Genomic DNA, 19,402 nt, shown 5'->3' on the forward strand with positions numbered 1-19,402 from the left:
GAAATGACGAGGATGCCATGACGGCGATGGGGTTTTTGTGTTGGAACTCACGTCCACGCTTTCGCGCACCATCTGTCGCTCCTGGCCGCCTGTTTGCAATATACCTGGTGCTTGTTTGCACTATGTCCGGAACCGTCCAATCACACAGGACAGCAACCAGCAGCCAGCACTCGAAAAGGGGGAAGAGGCAGAAACAACTTCATTTGAAAAGCGAAAAGACAAAATAAGGACTACTACTGGACCGATTTCGGCACCGTATACGTCAGTTTGGCTATGTTTACATTTGTCGTGTATCCCCAATGCTCCTGTTTTCATGAGGCCTCTCTCTTGGAAATTATTGCATACTTGTATTACGTTGCTATATTCGAAAGCTGGCGATAACGCACACCAGTTGTCGGCCAACCATTTGCATGACTATAGCGGCCTTTTGCAAACAATCACCTTACTCGCTTCCTTCTTTATTCGTTCATTTACTCACTCACTAAATTATTCACTCACACACAGAAAGCCAGTGGACACGGTTCTCCAGTGTTAAATACGCATTGTTGCAGTAACGCAGACGAGCATATTGTTTAGGCATGAAAAGGTGCTTCATTTCGGCATCTGATGAAGGGCAAGAAAAAAACAACACTCGTTCAACTAGGTGAACAGTGTTGGTCGACTCCTAGACAGAAAGATTTTGTCTTGTGTTGCCGCGGTTCGCTGTCTGGTGGGCTTGCAACGCGCCGTCCGGACTGGCGCTGCCTAGCATCAATGCACGACGGCGTGCGAGAAATAGCATAAAAGTGATTTACCGGCATATAACGGTTCGCAGGCAGGAGGGGTAGAGCGATCCGCGACAGACACTGTTATGGGCGCGCGAAAATGCTCCGGCGTTTGGAATTTTATGGACCGACGGGCGAGAGAGAGAGAAAAAACTGCGCCTCACCGTAGCCCCCCGTACGGCAATAAAGAGACTCGCGTGCCAACGGAGACACGCGCTTGGCACGACGTGCTCTGAAACAGAGCAGCGCGAAGTGGTTCCCTTTCTTTCCTCGTGGACGTTGAAGGAGACCGTGTCGAGCAGAGTTTCGGTTGGCGGCGGCCGACAGCGATATATACGAGAAACAAACGCTCGGGCCACTGTTTCTGCTTTTATTCTCTTCGCATAGACGTCAGCCTGTCGTTTTCCATAGAAATGGGCTGCTTTCGCGACGACGGCGATTCCAGCGCTTCGTTTTTCGAGCGTTATGGACTCACTCGCTGCCGCTTATTCGCCTGCGCAGAGATGCTGTTCGCGCACATGTGCTCTCTTTTCGACAGCTGCACTCTCGCACCGATGAGGTCGTTACGAATCTGCGTATATACACCGACGTGTGACACGTTGACTGATGTTTGATTCAGGTCAAATGAAAGGGATGGAAGGAGATAAAAAATTGTGGTTAACAAGTATTAGACGTGCTGTCTTACATATACCCTTGTTTACTAGTAATTACAGGCTGACCAAACGTCTGACGTAGCTTCGATTTTGAACAAGGCATTCCGTATGGAAGCTGAAACTTCTAATACTTATCAATGACACCTTTCTCGTTGGCATCTTGTCTTTATTTTGACATGAGTTTACTACCCGACCAGACTAGACGTTGCGAAACTACCGATTTCAATGACTAATATGTTCTAAAAGCAAGAAGGAAGATTCACATGATTTCTGCCGAGCTCCTCACATCTCATAGACACCTGAGGGTCACATGCGAGAGTCAAGGTAGAAACGCCTCAACGCAATCGATACCAATTTTGTTGGGTACATCTATTTGGTGAAGTAGAATTAATTTGGAGCAGATAAACGTTCCGTTCCCCTTTGCAGTAGCGCGAACTTCGCGACAGTGCTGAAGATTAAACTGCAACAACAGCACGCATGGGTTGTGGTTGAACGTTCATAGTATTCTCTGTGGCTTTATGGCGCGATGCTCTCACGTGACCTGCTCCAATCTATAGCACTCACCGATCTGGGTAAATTGCAAAATCGCCTGTGTAACCGACTTGGGTACTATCATGTTAAAGATCCTAGACAATTATAATTCTCTTTAATTAAGAATTTTTCCTGCGGTAAAAAAATTGAATGAAACATCTCATATGTACACTTAGAGCTTGTTCACTTTGAAAAAAAAACCATCAGGCATCTATGATGTTATCGACAGATTCACAAACCATACTCAAATGGACGCCTTGAATGTAGCTCCACTCTCCAGTTTCATTCATTAGTGGCGCCTTCGTGAGTGCAGTTCAGGACAATTCCGCAAGTGATGCGATAGCTCTGCTAGAGCAGCCGAACGAGAGCAGTAGGTACAAGTGAGCTGAAAATTGGCCTACTGCCGGAGCCCATAGTTGCGGCTGGCGTTAATTCTGCACCCGCGCGTCTTCTCCTTAATGCAGCCTCCTCGCGATGGGAAATACACTAGGAGGTCTGGTCCACACTGATTTATCAATGCGCGGGTGGAGGGGCGAAGTATTTCCTTTTATTGCGATAGATTGAATGAACAAACCAGACGAATTGTCGCCGTCGGTACCGACGTCGGCGTCGGTACCGCCGTGAGGTTTCGCTTAAAGTCCAAGTGCGATAGGATCGCGCCTCGCACGCCGTTAGCAGTGGATGCTAGGAAAAGCTTGCCAGGGTGAGCCGAGAAAAATGGTGGCTTGATGCACGTCCTCTTCCCGTGTGCCCAATGTTTCAGGTCACCTGATCAAACGAGCGCTAAGGTGGGGGGGGGGGGGAGGTGAGCGCGTCTCTCCTTCTCTAACCCGGCCGTGGTTGCTTATGGCTGTCAGCGTGGCTGAGTGCATACGCGGGCCCCGCGCCATATTCTGGAGGTAATCTACGGCAAGTGCCAATCATGGATGAGCCGAGATGGTTGATAGCTTCACGTGCGCTCCTTTCCCGCGTGCCTAGTGTTGGAGGTCGAATAATCTTAAGTTGCGCAAATGCCTTGAAGAAAGAGGCAGCCCGAAGCATTCGCTCTCCGAGACCAGCTCTTCATCAAGCCAGTGTTGTGACAGCGAGTGTTCGCGGTCATCGAGTGAAATCTGTTCATGTTTGCTTGTGCAGCGTGTGACACCGCGCTTGTTAATTTAATTAGTAACGGAAAGTTTACTGCATTTTATACGGTCGATAAAACTACAAACCTTAATTACTTCGTGTAGTTGTCTAATACTTTGCTAGCGCTATGAATGCCTGATCTTTTGGACGAAACTGCAACTTTTTTTATATAGTCGCGTGAGCGCTGGGTGTGGCGAGAAGAGCGAGAATGAATACAGCAAGATCCACACTTCTTGGTGCAACATTGAGTCCCATGCAGCACCCCGGCCCTCCTACCTCCCTCCGAGATCGTGCTGCTCTTTAAAGGGATACGGACACAAAATCAGAAAATTTTACGAAAATGCTGAAAATGAATCCTCAGTGTGTTATTCGAGTTCTGGTGCCTCTACCAGCGATGAGTAGACGTTTGAAGACGAGGACCATTCCAACTTGGCAAGAAATATTACCGCTTACGGTTACGAGCCTTCCGCGTCAAGTGACGAAGAGCAGGCGGCCGTGGAAGTGTCGGTCAGGTTTTCGCGAACCGTAGCGCGAAGATTTCGCTCTGCACCAAACGCTTGTGCAAGAATTATTTGTCATTTCCACTGTAAACTTGCTTTTTCAAGAGCGCACGCAGGCGAGGCAGCTGCGGGGTACTTCAGCACTGCGTGGATGACTGAATAGTAGTTTATGCCGTCGGCGTGAGCAACTGCTGTGAGGTATCAATACCTCTGAAACTCTTACGTCCACTTCACCAGCCGCCCCACAGATGGCAGCACCTGTCTGGCGTTCTCCCCAGTGTCTCCGCTTTTATCCTGTGGTGAAGCAGAGCTGTGTGTGTGTGTGTCTCGCGCGCGCTAGCCTTGTATTGTTTTACTATGCTTTTCCAACATTTTTAAAGACATCACTACCTTCCTGCCCAGCCTCGGGCAACGCGCCCCCGCCTCGCCCTCACACTGCTCAAGAAGGCTGCACAAGTGAACGAAAACAGTACCGATATCTTTTTGTCTCCTCTTATCCAACGCGCCGCTGATCATTTCTCCCTTGCGTTTTCGCGAGAAGACCGATGGCACAGTGTCAGGATTTAGGCATTGCCTTTTGAGCGGCATGCCGAGGCTTTTCGGCACAGCCGGGCTGGTCCCATAATCATCGTCGACAAGTGGTCCGCGCAATTGAAGTCATTTTTAGAGTTCTCCAGGCTGGGCGTGATGGCTGACGGGCAGTTATCCAAAGTTTACGCACCTTCTCGTCTCTGGGGAACGTGTGCGACGGCGTGTCACAAGCGGCGATGCTGTTATTATAACAGCAATGTTCGTGCATTTCCTTCCACCGCGACAAACGCGTCAATACCAAGCGACGACCGCGGGAAGCCGCACGTAAGACGCACCACCTGCGTGGAGTGCCGACGGGGATAATGTTTCAGACGGACCACGTGCGAAGATCGCCGAAAGGGGTTACACAAACGCTGCAAGGGACCGACACCCCCAGAAACACTGTGACGGATGTGGCCGACCTTGGCCGCGCGCGCACGAGGGTGGGTGTTACGACGTCAAATTTCAGCTTCTGCCGGCGGCCGCTTGGAGGCAAGGTGCAACATAAAATCGCAAAAAAAAAAGATGTTTCTCGTTCTTTTTTTTTTTTTCAAAGCAGCTTGTTGTATTCATCAGTTTCAACAGTTCAACTTTTGTTCCGACGCAAAAAACCACCCGCCAACTTTTGTGTCCGTATCCCTTTAAATCTAATCACTATCCATGAACGCCGCTAAAAGCTATGAGGAAAGAGACCCCTACAATGCGCACACAATGAGTTCGCACCGAGTGTTCTTTTCAACTTGTGCGCCGACCCTAGTGCAAGATAAGTAGCGGATTCCGCACAGCGGCCCGAGGGTACTAGTGTACCGGATGTAGCAAATCGACATCCCAGAACCCAAAGCAAAGCAACGTTCGCAGCCGTTTCCGAAGGGTTGTGAATGCGAAACCGGGGCATCGCTGTCAGCAGTCGCTTCACGGATCAAAAACGCTGACGTTCAGCGTGGCGACGGAGACGGGGGTGCGTCGGCGTTCCGTTCGTGTGCTTACACGCCACATCGCACATTGTCAGCGCGTACTGTCCTCACTTACAAATGTAAAGTAGACGGCGTTAGCTTGTACGGACAAAGCGAGTTACAGGAAGCACGCCTACGCCCTGCGCTTGAGTGTATTTGTGTTTTAAGGCTCCTATAATGGACAGTTGCGAATAGGGGCGATGGAGGCCCTGGTGCGTGAAAAGCATTGTGTAAGGAAAACTTTCGATTCTCGCTCGCGGCTGCCTCGTAGTTCAAACTACTTTGAAGCGGCAGAGCGAATCTCACTCGGGCTTCGCTAGTCTACAGGCATTTCAAGTCTTGTTTAGGAACCCAGGAATAAATAGAGCTGTTTATCTGAAATGTTTTTGTTTCGACGCAAGTTAGAGGCGAGCAGTGAAAACTTCCCTTACTTCCTATTGTGAAGCACAATACAAATGTTAGCAACGTCTCTGGTATCGACCGTGTCACCCGGCCGCTCCAGAAACAGCTCTAGCGAAAAACTTTGTGCTAGCAGATGCCGACGTGAACGTATTAGTGTAAAGAAAAACAAAAAAGAAAACAGGGCTGTTCTGCGGCATAAATACACACACAGAGATCGACGGACGGGTGCAGACACATTAAAACATACAAAAAAAGAAGAAACAGGAGGAGGTCTACTGCATTTTCGTGCGAGCTTCATGAGCCGGGGTCTCCATTGTTATGTAATAAGGCAATTTCCGCGTCTGTTTACACGACCTGTCAGTCAGCAGTCACAGGCAACAATTCGCATGGTTTAAACGTGCTGCGATCCGATGGCGAAATTCAAAAGGCGCCTCTCTCTCTCCATCCTGAGCGCGATGCACGCATTGCATAGAAAACCGACGTATAATTGAGTGCGGCACACGCCCGGAGAGCCAGCGTGCCTGAGCTCTCGAACAATCTGAGCGCTTTTTTGGCGGCGCGAACGAATAGAATTGTCGGACGGTAGAGATTTTCTGGCTGCCACGGAGAACGAACAGAAATCCCGTTGACATATCCGGTGCTGGGCTTGCCCATCTCCGATACAGCAATCTTTAACTCAGCCCATTTTCATGCATGGATATGAAAAGAAAGCGTTGGTTTAATTTAATAGCATTACAGCGCTCGCATTTCTATGTGATTTTAAGAGGCTCTTTACGCTCCTTATGGGTTAATATTATTCACGTGCATTCCAGCAATTCATATGACTTCACTTTTCAACTACCTTAAGCAAACTGTGACCCACGAGGGTGATTTTCAGTTTGCTTCGGTGCAAAAATTTGGAAAAAATACATAGTGTAATCGACTGCCTTCTTGGAGAAAGCTATCATAGGCTGACGCCAACAATCGTCGTGTAAACGCCCACAAATATCCGCAATTATACTTGTCCAACTAATACATTCAGTCATAAATTATTGTATTTCTTGCAGCTCTACGGTCACAGCGGGAATTTCACGGAATGTTAACCATCTGCTTCAATATTTTACAGTGTCAGCCGAGCGCCAGTACGTTGCTAAGACGAATAGTTCAAAGTGTGTCTAGAAGCAGTTCAGGGATGGCACTACGATTTTAAGTGCAGCATGTGAGCTCGGGTGCTAGCGACCACGCTTCAACTGCGTGGCCCCTTCCTAATGCACGTTTTTCGCATATATAACTGCAAGATAACTAATAGATACATCTAAAACAGCAGAAGCACTCGAACGGATGTGGTGCACCATGGAACCTAGTTTATTAAGTTCATAATTCATAACGCACGAGGAGCCGTATTTACAAATGTTTTTTTTTTTCGTTCGTAGACGAACTCTTTCTCGTTAGCTGGCCGCCATCGCTAGTGCATCCAGCATCAAAATAGAGTGGAACGTGCGCTTACGAACAAGTTTAGCGTAAGGCATTCTTGCTAATACATGTCCAGGAACACGACCCTATGCGTCGAAGCTACCTGACATTGGCAAGAAATGTGGCACAAGAAAGTGCGAGCGAGTGCTTGTGAGTTAAACTGGCAAGAAGGACGAGAAATCCTGACGAAGCAATGGCAATGGCAAGAACGCCAGCGGTTGAGTTTGTTGACATCAGTCTATAGTGCTCGCCGCCACATAACCTGTGCTGGCTCTACCACGTAACAACTTGAATGCAGTCGGTTTTCCGGTTGCGTTGAAAACTAATGATTGCATTAATGTTTCCAATTACGTTGGAAAACTCAACCTGTGCCCCCAGTTTTCAAGTGGAAGTCAGGCAGGGCTCCGATCACACTTAAGCCCGCAAAAAAATAAAGTCGCTGTAGGCTCCGCTTTTTAGCAAGCTAAAGTTATTTCAAAATTTCATTCGGAGATTGAGGAATGTCCCTGCATTGTCAAAATATTCTCTTCTTCGGTATCTCTGATTGGGCTTTAGCCGAAGAAATTGTTACGACGGTCATTTGTCACCCCCTCTGTTACACAAGATGAATACCATGTTAATATCCTCAACTCATAATTCGATGCTTCCTAAAACTGTAGATCAATTTCTAAATCATATTTGTGCCTCCAATTTAGCTGTATTTTCGTAAATTACGTTTTCATGAATAAATATGGGTCTCTAAATCCAGTTTTTTTAAATGTTATTTTACAATTAACACCTTACCGTGCCTTATTTTTCTTTTTAAGCGTTATCTCCCCTCCTCTATATACCCGCCGGCTTCTTCGCCAATCACCCATAGCGGGTAAGCACTATGGCTAATATTAGTACGAGTAGTATTCGTATTTCGTGAGCCCGGCTACACGCCATGCATGCGTAAGGTTTCCTCTTCCTTGCGCAGTGTTTCCTCTGACTGTTTCCCGCCACCGATGCAGGCGCCACGCGGTTCGGGAGTGCATTTCTGCGCACACTTCCAGCGTGACTTCCTAACATGTGCCAGCGATTCTTTCCTGCACGTCATTGCAGCTGTTGCTTCGTCATTTTCAGTTATCCCGCCTGATTCTGCTGGTGCATGATCAGCACCCAGCACCACCCCTTGGCTGACCTGCACAAGAGCTCTCAACGCACTCTTAGGCACGTCAGCACTTGAGGCATGCGGATGGATAACAATCGGTTCGTCTTTCTTGCGCAAGTAAGGGAAGAATGCGGAAAATGTATGCGCTCGTACGACCTTTTCTTGTATGTGCTGCCGTGCACATGGTGCTTAGTTGTCCTATGTCGTGTTACGCTGTTCTTAAAATTACTGCTCCTAGGTGGAGACATCGAAACTAATCCAGGATCTACCCAGGGCCAAGTTGCAAGTTGATTAAAGGAAATCGCCGTAGATAATAAACTGAACAAGGAAAAGCTGGCTTGTTGATATAGATAAAAAAAAGTAGACGCCGTATAAGGACTCGATGAACAGGTTCGCTTGCGTCAAGAAGAAAATGTCAACGCGAAGCGGCGCACATGAAAGGTTAGAAAAGAAAGTCGATGGACCTAGAAAATCGGAGTATGTGATCGAACCTGATTCTTTATGGCATGCCAGAAATTACCCGCCGTGGTTGCTCAGTGGTTGTGGTGTTGGGCTGCTGAGCACGAGGTCGCGGGATCGAATCCCGGCCACGGCGGCCCGCATTTCGATGGGGGTGAAATGCGAAAACAGCAGTGTACTTAGATTTAGGTGCACGTTAAAGAACCCCAGGTGGTCCAAATTTCCGGAGTCCCCCACTACGGCGTCCCTCATAATCAGATCGTGGTTTTCGCACGCAAAACACCATGATTAATTTTAATGCCAGAAACTGACGGAGACGAGTGAAATTCTTCAACAAACAGTGAACAACATTGCTGTTCAAGACACTCTCGGTTTAAATCAGGTTACTATCGAACGCATACACCGTCTAGAAAAGTACGAAGCAAGAATATGCCAGTAATTTTCAAGCTATTAGATTTCAAGCAGACATTTGTCATACTTAAAAAAGGAGTACAAATTGGAAAATATCTACTGTTCAATTGGAGAACATTTTTCACCCGCAGTTCGAGAGATTAAAAGGAAGTTGTGGTACAGTGCCAAAGAAAACCGCGACAAGAACGAGAAGGTATCGCTAGAATTTGATAAATTTTGCATTAACACTCGAGCTTTCATTTGGGACGCAGAACGACAATGTCCCTATCCCCCCCCCCCCCCCAAAAAAAAAAAAAAAAGAAATTGACAGTCGCTTTAGTATACGCCAAAGAGGGCGAAGGCGAAAGCCTGCGCGCTCAAGACAGATTCATTAAATTACTTCACATTCTCTTTCCCGAATGCTTTGTTACATTTTACTACTTGTTTTCTCCCACCATAGGTCGTAGGCTCGAGTGCCTCAATCGACGCTACCTTAAACAACTGGGCCTTAATTAACTTCGCCCTAATTAATACCTAAGGTTGTGGGTTCGACTCCCACCAAGGGTCGTGGGTTCCAGTGCCTTAATTAACTCGATACTAATTAACTGTGCCTTAGTTAACTTCGCCTTAACACCAAATGTTCATAGGTTCGAGTGCCTGAATTTACTCCAGCTTAACTAACTTTGCCTTTTTTGGCATGATGAGAGGCATCGGGGCCAGTTGTGGAAGAAGACGACGACGAACGCGCGAGCAGTGGCACGAGTGCGTCTCAGCGTCAGGGGTGCTCGCCTGACCTTCTGTATCACATGCCGCCTTTTTAAGTCCACCGTCTGATGAGGCAATTAAGGTTTTCGCCTTAAAGAAAAGGTCGAGGTATCACTCAGGCCGCATACTCGCCAGACTCGTCAACATTCAAAATTCAATTGTCTTAACCATATTAAGTGGTCACGCGAAAAGCGTTCTAAACAAAATAGAGGCTCGAAAAATATTCTACTCGAACATGATCCTGATATCGTAGGGTGTGCCAAAAACATGACTTTCTCCCGAAAAATTTTTAGATTAAGTTGTTGCTCCTATTTATGTCATTATTCGTAAAGACCGACTTAGCCGTGGCGGTGGCGTCGCTTTACTCATGAAAAAATGTCTTCCATATTTATGCCTTCCCGTTGTGACAGAAGCCGAGGCAGTTTTCTGACACCCCCAAATTTGTTGGATGCATTTACCAAAGCCCTTCTCGAGATATGAATGCATCTTCGCAGTTCAATACTTCATGCAACATCACGCCCGCAGCTTTCGTGTGCTGCTTATGGGCGATTTTAACCTCCCAGACATTGATTGGACTACACTAACCACGGATCAGTTGCATCGGATTTAATGTTGAATGTTAACCTTCAGCAAATTGGACCATCTCCAACGCCGCGTGCCGCACGCAACTAAAAAACATAAGTGGACCTGATATTTATGCGTCAGCACTTTCTCATAGACCAGGTTAGAACTGTTGTAGTTGAGAGCATATTTGACCATAGAATACCCATCTGCTTCCTGACGCTCGGCTTTAGCTTCCCGTATGAGCACCATGGATAAACTGTAATCGATCCACTTTCCCCGCGAAGTTGGGAACTGCACCTAACTTTTAGTAGCATCGTCAATGATGCGCACACTTTACATAAAACTTGCTGGGGAAGGAAGGAAGGAAGGAAAATAAGAGGCGAAAGGCAGAGAGGTTAACCAGGTTAAGTGTCCGGTTGGCTTGATGGGGATGAGCAGTCAATGGGTATCGGTTTTCTTAGTGAAATAGGTTGCTCTTGCTACTGCACACCACTTCGTTTTCCTACTTTCACTTCTTTGTTCTTTTTTTTCTTTTCTTTCTTTCCCCTTTCTTTTGATATTTTCTGGTGTGTGTACATTGTGCATGATAGTACCATGCTGAATTCTATTTAAGGTGTTGATTTTCTTTGCTTGGCTAATTGCTTAGAAAAACAATTCGGGTGTCTTGCGTGCCAGAACCACGATAAGATCAGGAAGGCTGTTTAAGAACACATTTATTGTTTTATAACTGGTTGTAGTATTGCCCCGGTGGGTGTGCTTCACATTTCGTGTGAGGCGTGTGAGGCGCATGATTTTACAATCAGCGCCTCCTCAATTTTTTTTCAATGCCAGTGCAATCACTCGCTCCGTAAAGGGAGCCGCCTTAGTTCAGTGAATTGCCGTGATGTGACGCTACCCAGAGGGTACGACTCCTTGCGTCACCCGTGCGTCTGAGCCACTGAGCGCGCCCCGCTGCCGTTCCGGAGGAGATGCGGCAGGCGCTTCACGCGCGTCTGCCAGGATTCCTTCCTTCCGTCACGAGGCGCCACCCAGAGGGTACTCTCCCCCACGACCGTAAAGCAGGCGCGAACGCTATAGCCGACGGGAAAAGGAGGAAAGGGAGATAGGAAAGTACAGTGAATGGTCGGATCGGCCGCATCTGGCTGGCATTGAAAAAAAGAGGCGCTGGTACAATGTACAACAGTTATTTAGGATTGATTTACCTTGCATTGAAAACTGCTTAGGAGACAATTTATTGCTTATAATTGGTTTTAATCCTACCCTGGCGGATATGCTTCATTTCTCTTATGCGCACGTTTCCATGTGCGCATGTTTCCGAAATGTAAACTTTTTTAAGCACGATCATCATTTTGTAACAATTAGTATCGCCGACCTTCTATGCTCTTTGCTGAAAGTGGCAGTATTGTAAATAAATAAATAAATAAATAAATAAATAAATAAATAAATAAATAAATAAATAAATAAATAAATAAATAAATAAATTACTAATTTCGTAGTAATAGTAGTAACAAGAATATTAAAGTTAGAATTTATTACCGTCTCCATTTTTAAAAAATAAGAATTAAGAATCGACTCATTCATCGTTACCTACCATCTTCTGCCTCTTCGCGTGCTCTTCCTGTCCTATTTTTTTTTCTAAAGCCCATATTAAATGCTTAAGCATTTCTATGCCCACCCATCGACGACACCGGTCCGTCCGTCACGTAAGACGAATGCAATGACTCATGCCCCCGTAAGGCTGAGGCTACAAGCGCTCAGCAAAGTGAAGCGAACAGTGCATACGTTCATTGAAATCACCCATAGAACACACGGAACAGCATACGTTTCAATGAAGGACAAGCTCCAAACAAGCATCCAAACCATCAATAAAGCATTGCATACCCTCCCTACAGTTGTAGCGGTGGTTTTGCAACAGCTTCGCTGGACATTCCCATTCGCAGGTTGATAACGACCGATAAGGGTTGATAAGGATGGCTGTATATCTGATAAGGTTGATAACATCTGATAAAGCTTGGTAAGTGTTTATGCTGGTCGGATCAGGTTTGCGTGGAGATCAGTAAGTGGCACAATGCTTGCGCACACTTCGACAACTCCAGTGGAGTTTCTGCGTGAATTTTTTTTAAACTTCTGTCTCCTTTCTTGATTGAGAGGCACATGCGACTGCATGAATATTTTTCAGTGTTGGCAAATTACAGAGAATGCATAAATTTCGAATGTGTTCAGCGTGATCGCAACCTCGTGAATGCATCGGCGCTATGTTACGCAATCAAAGTACGTGGCGTACGCGGACATTGGAACCAAATAAGAGCTATTGCAACATCTAAACTTCCATTCTCACCGGTGTGTTTCTTGGAGAGCCTCACTGAGACGTCTACGCATTTTAAGATAGCTGCGCACGCCAGACGAAAAGCGCGGTGAAACGACTAGTTCGCCGATACTACAAATTGACAAAAGAACCACTACACATTCCTTATAACGGCGTGTACATTTGTAGAAGCGCTTGTACAGCTTTTATGTGTAGTCTGTCCTTGCCCCAATGTACACTGCCAGCAGCGCAGGTTACTAAATTAGGAAATAATTTGCCACATACAGTACGGAAAAATACCTCAGTCGGCAGCCAAACGAATTCCGTGTTAAAACATGGTGAGAAGTAAATAGCCATATCGTTCCTTGAACATCTCACATCTATGAGCGCACCCTACTGTGGAATTTAGAGACAAACCCGTATGACTTAAGATTCATTTTGAAGCCCTCAAGTGATTTCACGCATGAGTGATAATATTCTGCATCTCCTACCTCAGACTACCCCAGGAAGTATCTTTCGGCGCTTAACAAGATTCTTTGATCTCGATAGATATTTTGTGACTGTGGCTTTCCCGATTACATTCTCCGTGGCATGAGCTGCACATAAATCACCGACCTAAATAGGACAGGCGGTAGTAAAATTACTTTCGAGGACAACACGTGTCAACATAAAAAAATAGAAACACAAACAAACGAACAAACAAACAAACAAACCAAAAAGGCTTCAAAAACACGAGCAAGCAAAGCCAGATCATTTTATGGCTCGAGATGCTGGGCGTTCTCCCGAGTTCGATTCGTTGCAGAAGCGCTTAGCCGTTTGAAGTTTCATCATGGGACTGCCGTGAGGGCAGTCAAATGCCTCAGCGAAGCCAGCGACCATCATGATGGGTGCGTTACATCGCACGTACGGCTTTGTGTTAGCCGCAGAACCCAGCGGATGAGCATCGCCTTTCTGCGCGCACCATTTGAAGCAGGAGCCAATGTAGAACAGCTGTTCTGGGTTAAAACCCGCGGTACCTACAGCACCCGCTTTCGTACTGCTGCTGCTATCGGCGAAGGAAGAATGCGCAGTTTGCAAACCGGCGACGTCGGCAAAGTCTTCAGGTGCTGAGAAGGCCGCGGTCTTGGCATCGCTCCCGGCTTCCTCCACGGCCTTGGAGACGCACGTGTGCTTGTTAAAGCGCGTTGCGCTCACGACCACGTCTGTCGCCGGGGATAAGCCGAGAGTGAAGTCACCAAAAGCAACGTGCCAGAGTTCGTGCGCCAGGACCTGGCCCAGGGAACCCCACGTGAATGCGTCGCTCGCCTGAACGAAGAACGGCTCGAACAAAATGGCCGGCGAGATGTAAAAACTGCCGCGCCCCGGAGCGTACATCGCGGTGGCTTTGAAAGACCGAAGATCGTTACCTTCAGTTGCCGGCTGCGTGCTGTCTGCGCCGGCGGCCAGGTCGGATTTGCGTTTGCCGTTGAGTGCTTCGATGGAGGTCAGATAAGTCCCAATGAAGGCGGCCTTTTTATCCTGAACTTGCGGGTATAGTTTGGCCAGCTCGTTCGGGTCGTTATATTTCTCTGGCCAACTGACGATGGAGATTAGCGAGTCCAGCCTTGCCTCGGCGGCTTTCCGATCGTCGTCCGAGAGCCAAGACAGAGCCGCTTTCGTCCTGCTCTTCAGTTCCACGAACAGTGTCTGGACCTTCTTCATTTTCTCGGCCGTGATGTTGGCGCCAAAGACGAATATCGGCCAGGCGAACGGAAACAGCCGGTCAACAGCGGCGGCGCACTCTCTCGTAACGATCTGCGAAGCAGCCGTGTCATTAGGCGGGTTTCCCAAGACGGTGTGCATCAACTTGTACGAAGTGAAAGGCGCGAGAAGCCGAGCTACGTGGAACTTAACGAGTGCGTAGAAGAGCTTGAGCTCGTCCTCCGGTAGCACCTCTTCAGTGAGGACAAACATTCCCAAGTCGTCTACGTATAAGTCGCTATCCTCAGTCAGCTGTACGTCCTGGGGAAGGCGACCGTTTAGCGCCGACAGCCAGTCCGCAGCTTTCAGCTTCGTAGAAGGTATCTCTTTTACCTGAATGTACTTTGGCTTTCTTTCTGGAGACGAGGCCGCGAGGCTCCATTTTGTGGAAACGGAGACGTCGACTTTGACGAGCCCCGCTACATCGACGTCCTTCCCGTCGCCGCTTGAAATCAAGCTCGAGAACTCTTGGAAGCAATGCGTAAGCTTTTCCGGCGTAAGAAACTTCTCCTTGTGTCTTTTCCACAGCGGGACGCTATCGCTGTAATCGATATGTATGATTATTTTGTTCCTCGCTAGTTGTTCTTGTGTCGCACTCTTGTGGATTGGCGCGATCATCAAGTCGACGAGAATACCTAGGTTCCAATCGAGGGATAGGTGTACCAGGAGGTTGAGCGTTTCTTGCACTGACGAAGGTATCTTTTTCGTTTTGTCCGCGAAATTTTCCTCGAGCTTCGAGAACACGTGCTCTTTAATCACCGACGACGCGTCGCCTTGTTTAGTGTAGACATCTACGCACGACAGGTAGCGTGCAGCACTTTGGTCAATCGTATGAGAGGAGCCTCCCGCAGCTAGCTTTGCCTCCTCCATCAGTCGGAGCTTCACGAAGCTGGAAACCTTTGTCTGCAAAAAAAATTTTTTAAATATGGGTACGAACATTGTTTCAAGGCACGCAAAATGTAGAAACATGTTATACATGTAGGTCACCTGGAGCCCGAATAAGTTGCATTCACTGTTCATTGCAAACGAGTAAGATGGAACAGGAGCAGAAAGGAGGAGGGGGAGGGGGGGCCGGGTGTGAAGTCAGACATTACATGAACTCGCAGTGCGGTTTGCTGTCATGTGTTAGGAAACCAGGCCCGTAGCCAGGAATTTTTTTCGGGTGGGGGGGGGGGGGTGCCACTTGCTGAAGGCCTTGACTATTTGAGGAAAGCACCTATTGTTCAGTAATTATTTTCGGTAAGAATCGTGGTATCTCAATTATGTGACATTAGGTATTGTATTTTAATAATAGTGTGAGATTTTTAGTTTTGAGATGAATCTTCCTAATAGTATAAAATTTTTATACGGACGAGCCGTCTCAATAGATTCATTGATAAAAATGAAACAGCGTTACTCGGAGCCAAATATAAAAAGACTAACAGCGGAAATCGGGCGCCGACTGTCGCCGAATCTCTGTTTATCGGGCGTCAACTGTCGGGTGCGGCGTCCTCTGCTCTTTTGTGGTGCTCCGGGTCGGTTACGCGGCGGCCCGTTCGGCAGATGTACTCAACGCCGTATAGAACATGGGCACGGAAAGATCTGCTCAGTCTTGCACATGGTGAGCAGCTGCTGACAAGTTTCTTTGCGCAGCGGGGTGGCGGAAGTCCAGCTGGAGTCAAAATTTCAAGGAGGGGAGGGGCCTCTAGCCCCTCCCTCTGCCCCCCCCCCCCCCCCCTGTCTACGGATCGTAACAGCGCAAACAAGACACGGACAAAAGGAAAAAAAAAAAACAACAACACGGCGCTGACTCTCAACTGATATTTTATTGAAGGATCGTCTAACATATATACCAAAATTCAAAGAACCACGACTTGCGCAAGACACGGTGATACACCACGGTCGTGGCGACAAACTAGGCATAATCAAAAGTTGCAGAAGTAATGAAATTCCTTGTCATGAAGAGCGATCGACGGTTCGCTGATGCATTCCTTGCCCCTAATCGTTATATTGTATGCCTCAGCGATTTCTCTTGTCAAATGGTTAGTGTGTTTAAAGATGATAGAATTTGTCCGTGTCTTGTTTGCGCTGTTACCATCCTTACGATGAATCCCAACCAACTGGCCCAACTTGCCGTCTTGTCCTGTCTACGGGCCTGGAAGGAACGCTACCCCATTCACAATAGACCTACGCATCAGATCGCAGTTCTCATTAACGAACACCCGAGTATGTTCAAAGTCCATATTCACAGCCAAAAACAGTATTTTGCTAGCAATGTTTGTAATAGCAGTTGTTCACAGGAGCAGAGTAATACAGGGTGTTTTTTTTTTTTTTTTTTTTTTTAGATCATACATGTTTTTCATAAAAATGTAATGAGCGCGGCAAATGTGGCGTTTTTGCAGACGAGTTCCTAGGCGGGGTGTACATACTTTGCCGCTAATAACGTGAGGTTCAGAAGACTAATGAACAAATATTTATTAATTAACTTATTCATTAGTGTCTTGGGCACCGCTGTCTAAATGGCCAATTTGGAGGCAGTGACATCTTTACGTACGCACGCCCATGATTCACAAATCTTGATAGTGGCGCCTAATTCGAGATATTCATCATGATATTCCAAATCTCAATCGAGGCATTATCGAGACTGAGCAAGTCCCGCCGCGCGTCAGACGGCAACGCCCCGTTAAGGAAGTATGGGGCGTAGTTTGAGTGACAGCATGCCTCAGCAAATCCTGACCCACCACACAGCCGCACATGCTTGCCAGAAGCGTGCCGTATATCATAACCGCCGTGACTGGCGGAGACCTTCAGTTTCAAACTTTCGCGCACTTATTCCGCAGGGCGCTTCAGTCTGATAATGATTGCGAGGCCGCCGCTTCTGCGCTTCTGCGGCGCTCGGTTTAAATATTGCCTGGATTTACCGTCGAAATTCGATTATAAGTATCTCGAATTAAGTGCGACGTTAAAGAAATTTAGAAAATGAGGGTACAATAAATGTGACTGCGTTCAAATTCGCTATTTAATAAATTGCCCCTACAAGGCGCTAACAAATAAGTTAACTATTAGGTTTTGTTAATTATCATTCTGATGCTCACGTTATTAGCGGCAAAGTATGTCCACCTCGCCTAGGAATTTGTTTGCAAGAACTCCACATTCGCCGCGCTAATAACCATTTCATATTGTCAAAAAATAAACAATAAACACCCCGTATATTGGGCCTGTTATTAGGCAAAGGCGACCGGTCAATGGCAACCGTCCCCACGAACAAAAAACATTCTGTATTCGGCCCCGGGTTCTGAATCCACAGAGTTCAGCCAATGTGCTTACCACCCCATAAGTTGAAACTGAAATTAGGCTGCCCTCTGGACTTACACCTCCCTAGCTTAGCAGAACCTTCGAGCACTAATAAAATTTTCATTCATTCTTACCTTGGAGCCCATGGCAAGAATTTCGGACAAACAGAAACTACGCCACCACAGTAGCCTTCGCCGTGGCTCGTTCGGTACAGCGGTTGGCTGACGCCTGCTGTCCTGATTTGTCATGACCAACGAAGTTCTTCGCGAATACGTAAAAAAATATATGCAAAATAGAAAGGATACACGGACAGGACAGGCGGAGGTACTGGGGCTAAGCGCTATTGCCGTTTTGTGCTGTGGCTTGTCGTTACCGCGTTATTTTCGTCGGTGAATTAATGAATTCATGGTAAAGCGACATGACAATTTCGTTCATTAAATTTCTCTAGTATAATGATTCAAATGAACGATGAACATGCTATTTTGCTCTGCAAGCACAGTCTCAGCGAGCAGGCACGGCACCTAACGTGGCACCGTCTCACCTCTAGTAGGTCGAACTGGTCCGCGAATCCCTGGTGGTAGTCACCCCATTGGCCACACGCGTACTGGTAGAAGTGCGTGCACGGGTCCACCGACAGGTTCATCGACGTGTGCAGCTCCAGATCGAGCTGGAAGCAGCTCAGGTTGAGGCAGGGCTCGATGAGCTCCACAAACGGCGGCTTGCTCGGCGTGGTGACAACGATGTACGTGACCACGAGGGCGATCACGATCACCTCGAAGGCGAGCACCGCCACTGCGCTCGCCGAGAGGATCAGCTCCTCCCTGGGTAGCTGAACCTCTTCCTGAGTGAAGAAAGTGTTGGTATCTTTTGGAAGCTCACGATTTCAAGCTCGAAAGAACAAATGCTGCAGCATTTGGCCTCTCGATAACAAACGAGTCCACAGCTCGATGGTCATAAACCGCTTCTCAACAGTTACTCAAAGAAACGCTTGCAGAAGAAAACCAAACTTTAGTACCAGTCGCACAGGGCGTTTATGTGAACCCTACAAAACTTGTCGAGTCGGCTTGATGGGCTGCGAATCCTGCCATGCTCAAGTGGACGCTAGCCGGGACCCATTTCAAGCACACATGTAAACGCGGGCGGGGCGGGAGGGGGGTGAGCGGTTTCCAGCCAAGAGCGATCAACCAGACGCGCTGTCTTAATCCTCGCCTGGACGCAGGTTGCTGCAACATGGTAGCAACAATCTCGCCCCGTCAGGCAGGAGTTAGTGTAATCGCTGTCGAAGCGGGCGGTCTGAGCCCGACTTCTGGACTCGACCTGTTATTGTCAAATTGTCGAGTTTCTGTAGACGTAGTCGGGTTCAAAAATAGATGCGCCGTTGTCTGTCTTGCGGACGTGATCTCAAGTGGGATCAAGGAATACCAAGTTGGCCGTGATACCAAGCAGCAGCCGTTACTTACACTTCTTTCCGCGACTTCCTTCTCGGGCTGAACTTCCTCGGGTTGCTTTCCTTCCTTGGCTTCCATTCCGAAGAGCGCAATGACAAAGATCTGCCTTGTCACACCTTGGGCTACAATTCCGCGCTCTTCCTCTTCTTCTACAGAATGCGCGCATGGTTCAGTGAGTGCGGGTTTTGTCTTCGCCTTCCTCACCGAAGCAACGAGAGACGTTACAATGGTCGAACACTGCAGCTTCGCTCAATGTAGATGGCGCGAATGACTTGCGAAGAAACCACAATGCACTGGCTTTTCTTGAAAGTGAGCAAGTGACAACCCCATGGTCCAGGTTACAGGCTGAGCCCTTCAGCCCAAAAGAATTATAGCT

At 47.5% G+C, this 19,402-nt stretch overlaps 1 protein-coding gene across 1 annotated transcript; it reads right to left on the reverse strand.

The window, feature by feature from the left end:
• Positions 1 to 13,297: 13,297 nt before the first annotated feature.
• LOC119456793 (neprilysin-11) lies at positions 13,298 to 19,104 on the reverse strand. Its single transcript, XM_037718611.1, has 3 exons — positions 19,039 to 19,104; positions 18,120 to 18,419; positions 13,298 to 15,208 (listed from the first exon to the last, which is right to left on the reverse strand). Exons 1-3 carry the CDS (start codon positions 19,102 to 19,104, stop codon positions 13,316 to 13,318), a joined length of 2,259 nt encoding a protein of 752 aa, XP_037574539.1. The 3' UTR covers positions 13,298 to 13,315.
• Positions 19,105 to 19,402: the final 298 nt, after the last annotated feature.

This window comes from Dermacentor silvarum, chromosome 6 (assembly GCF_013339745.2).
Source record: "Dermacentor silvarum isolate Dsil-2018 chromosome 6, BIME_Dsil_1.4, whole genome shotgun sequence".
Taxonomy (NCBI): domain Eukaryota; kingdom Metazoa; phylum Arthropoda; class Arachnida; order Ixodida; family Ixodidae; genus Dermacentor; species Dermacentor silvarum.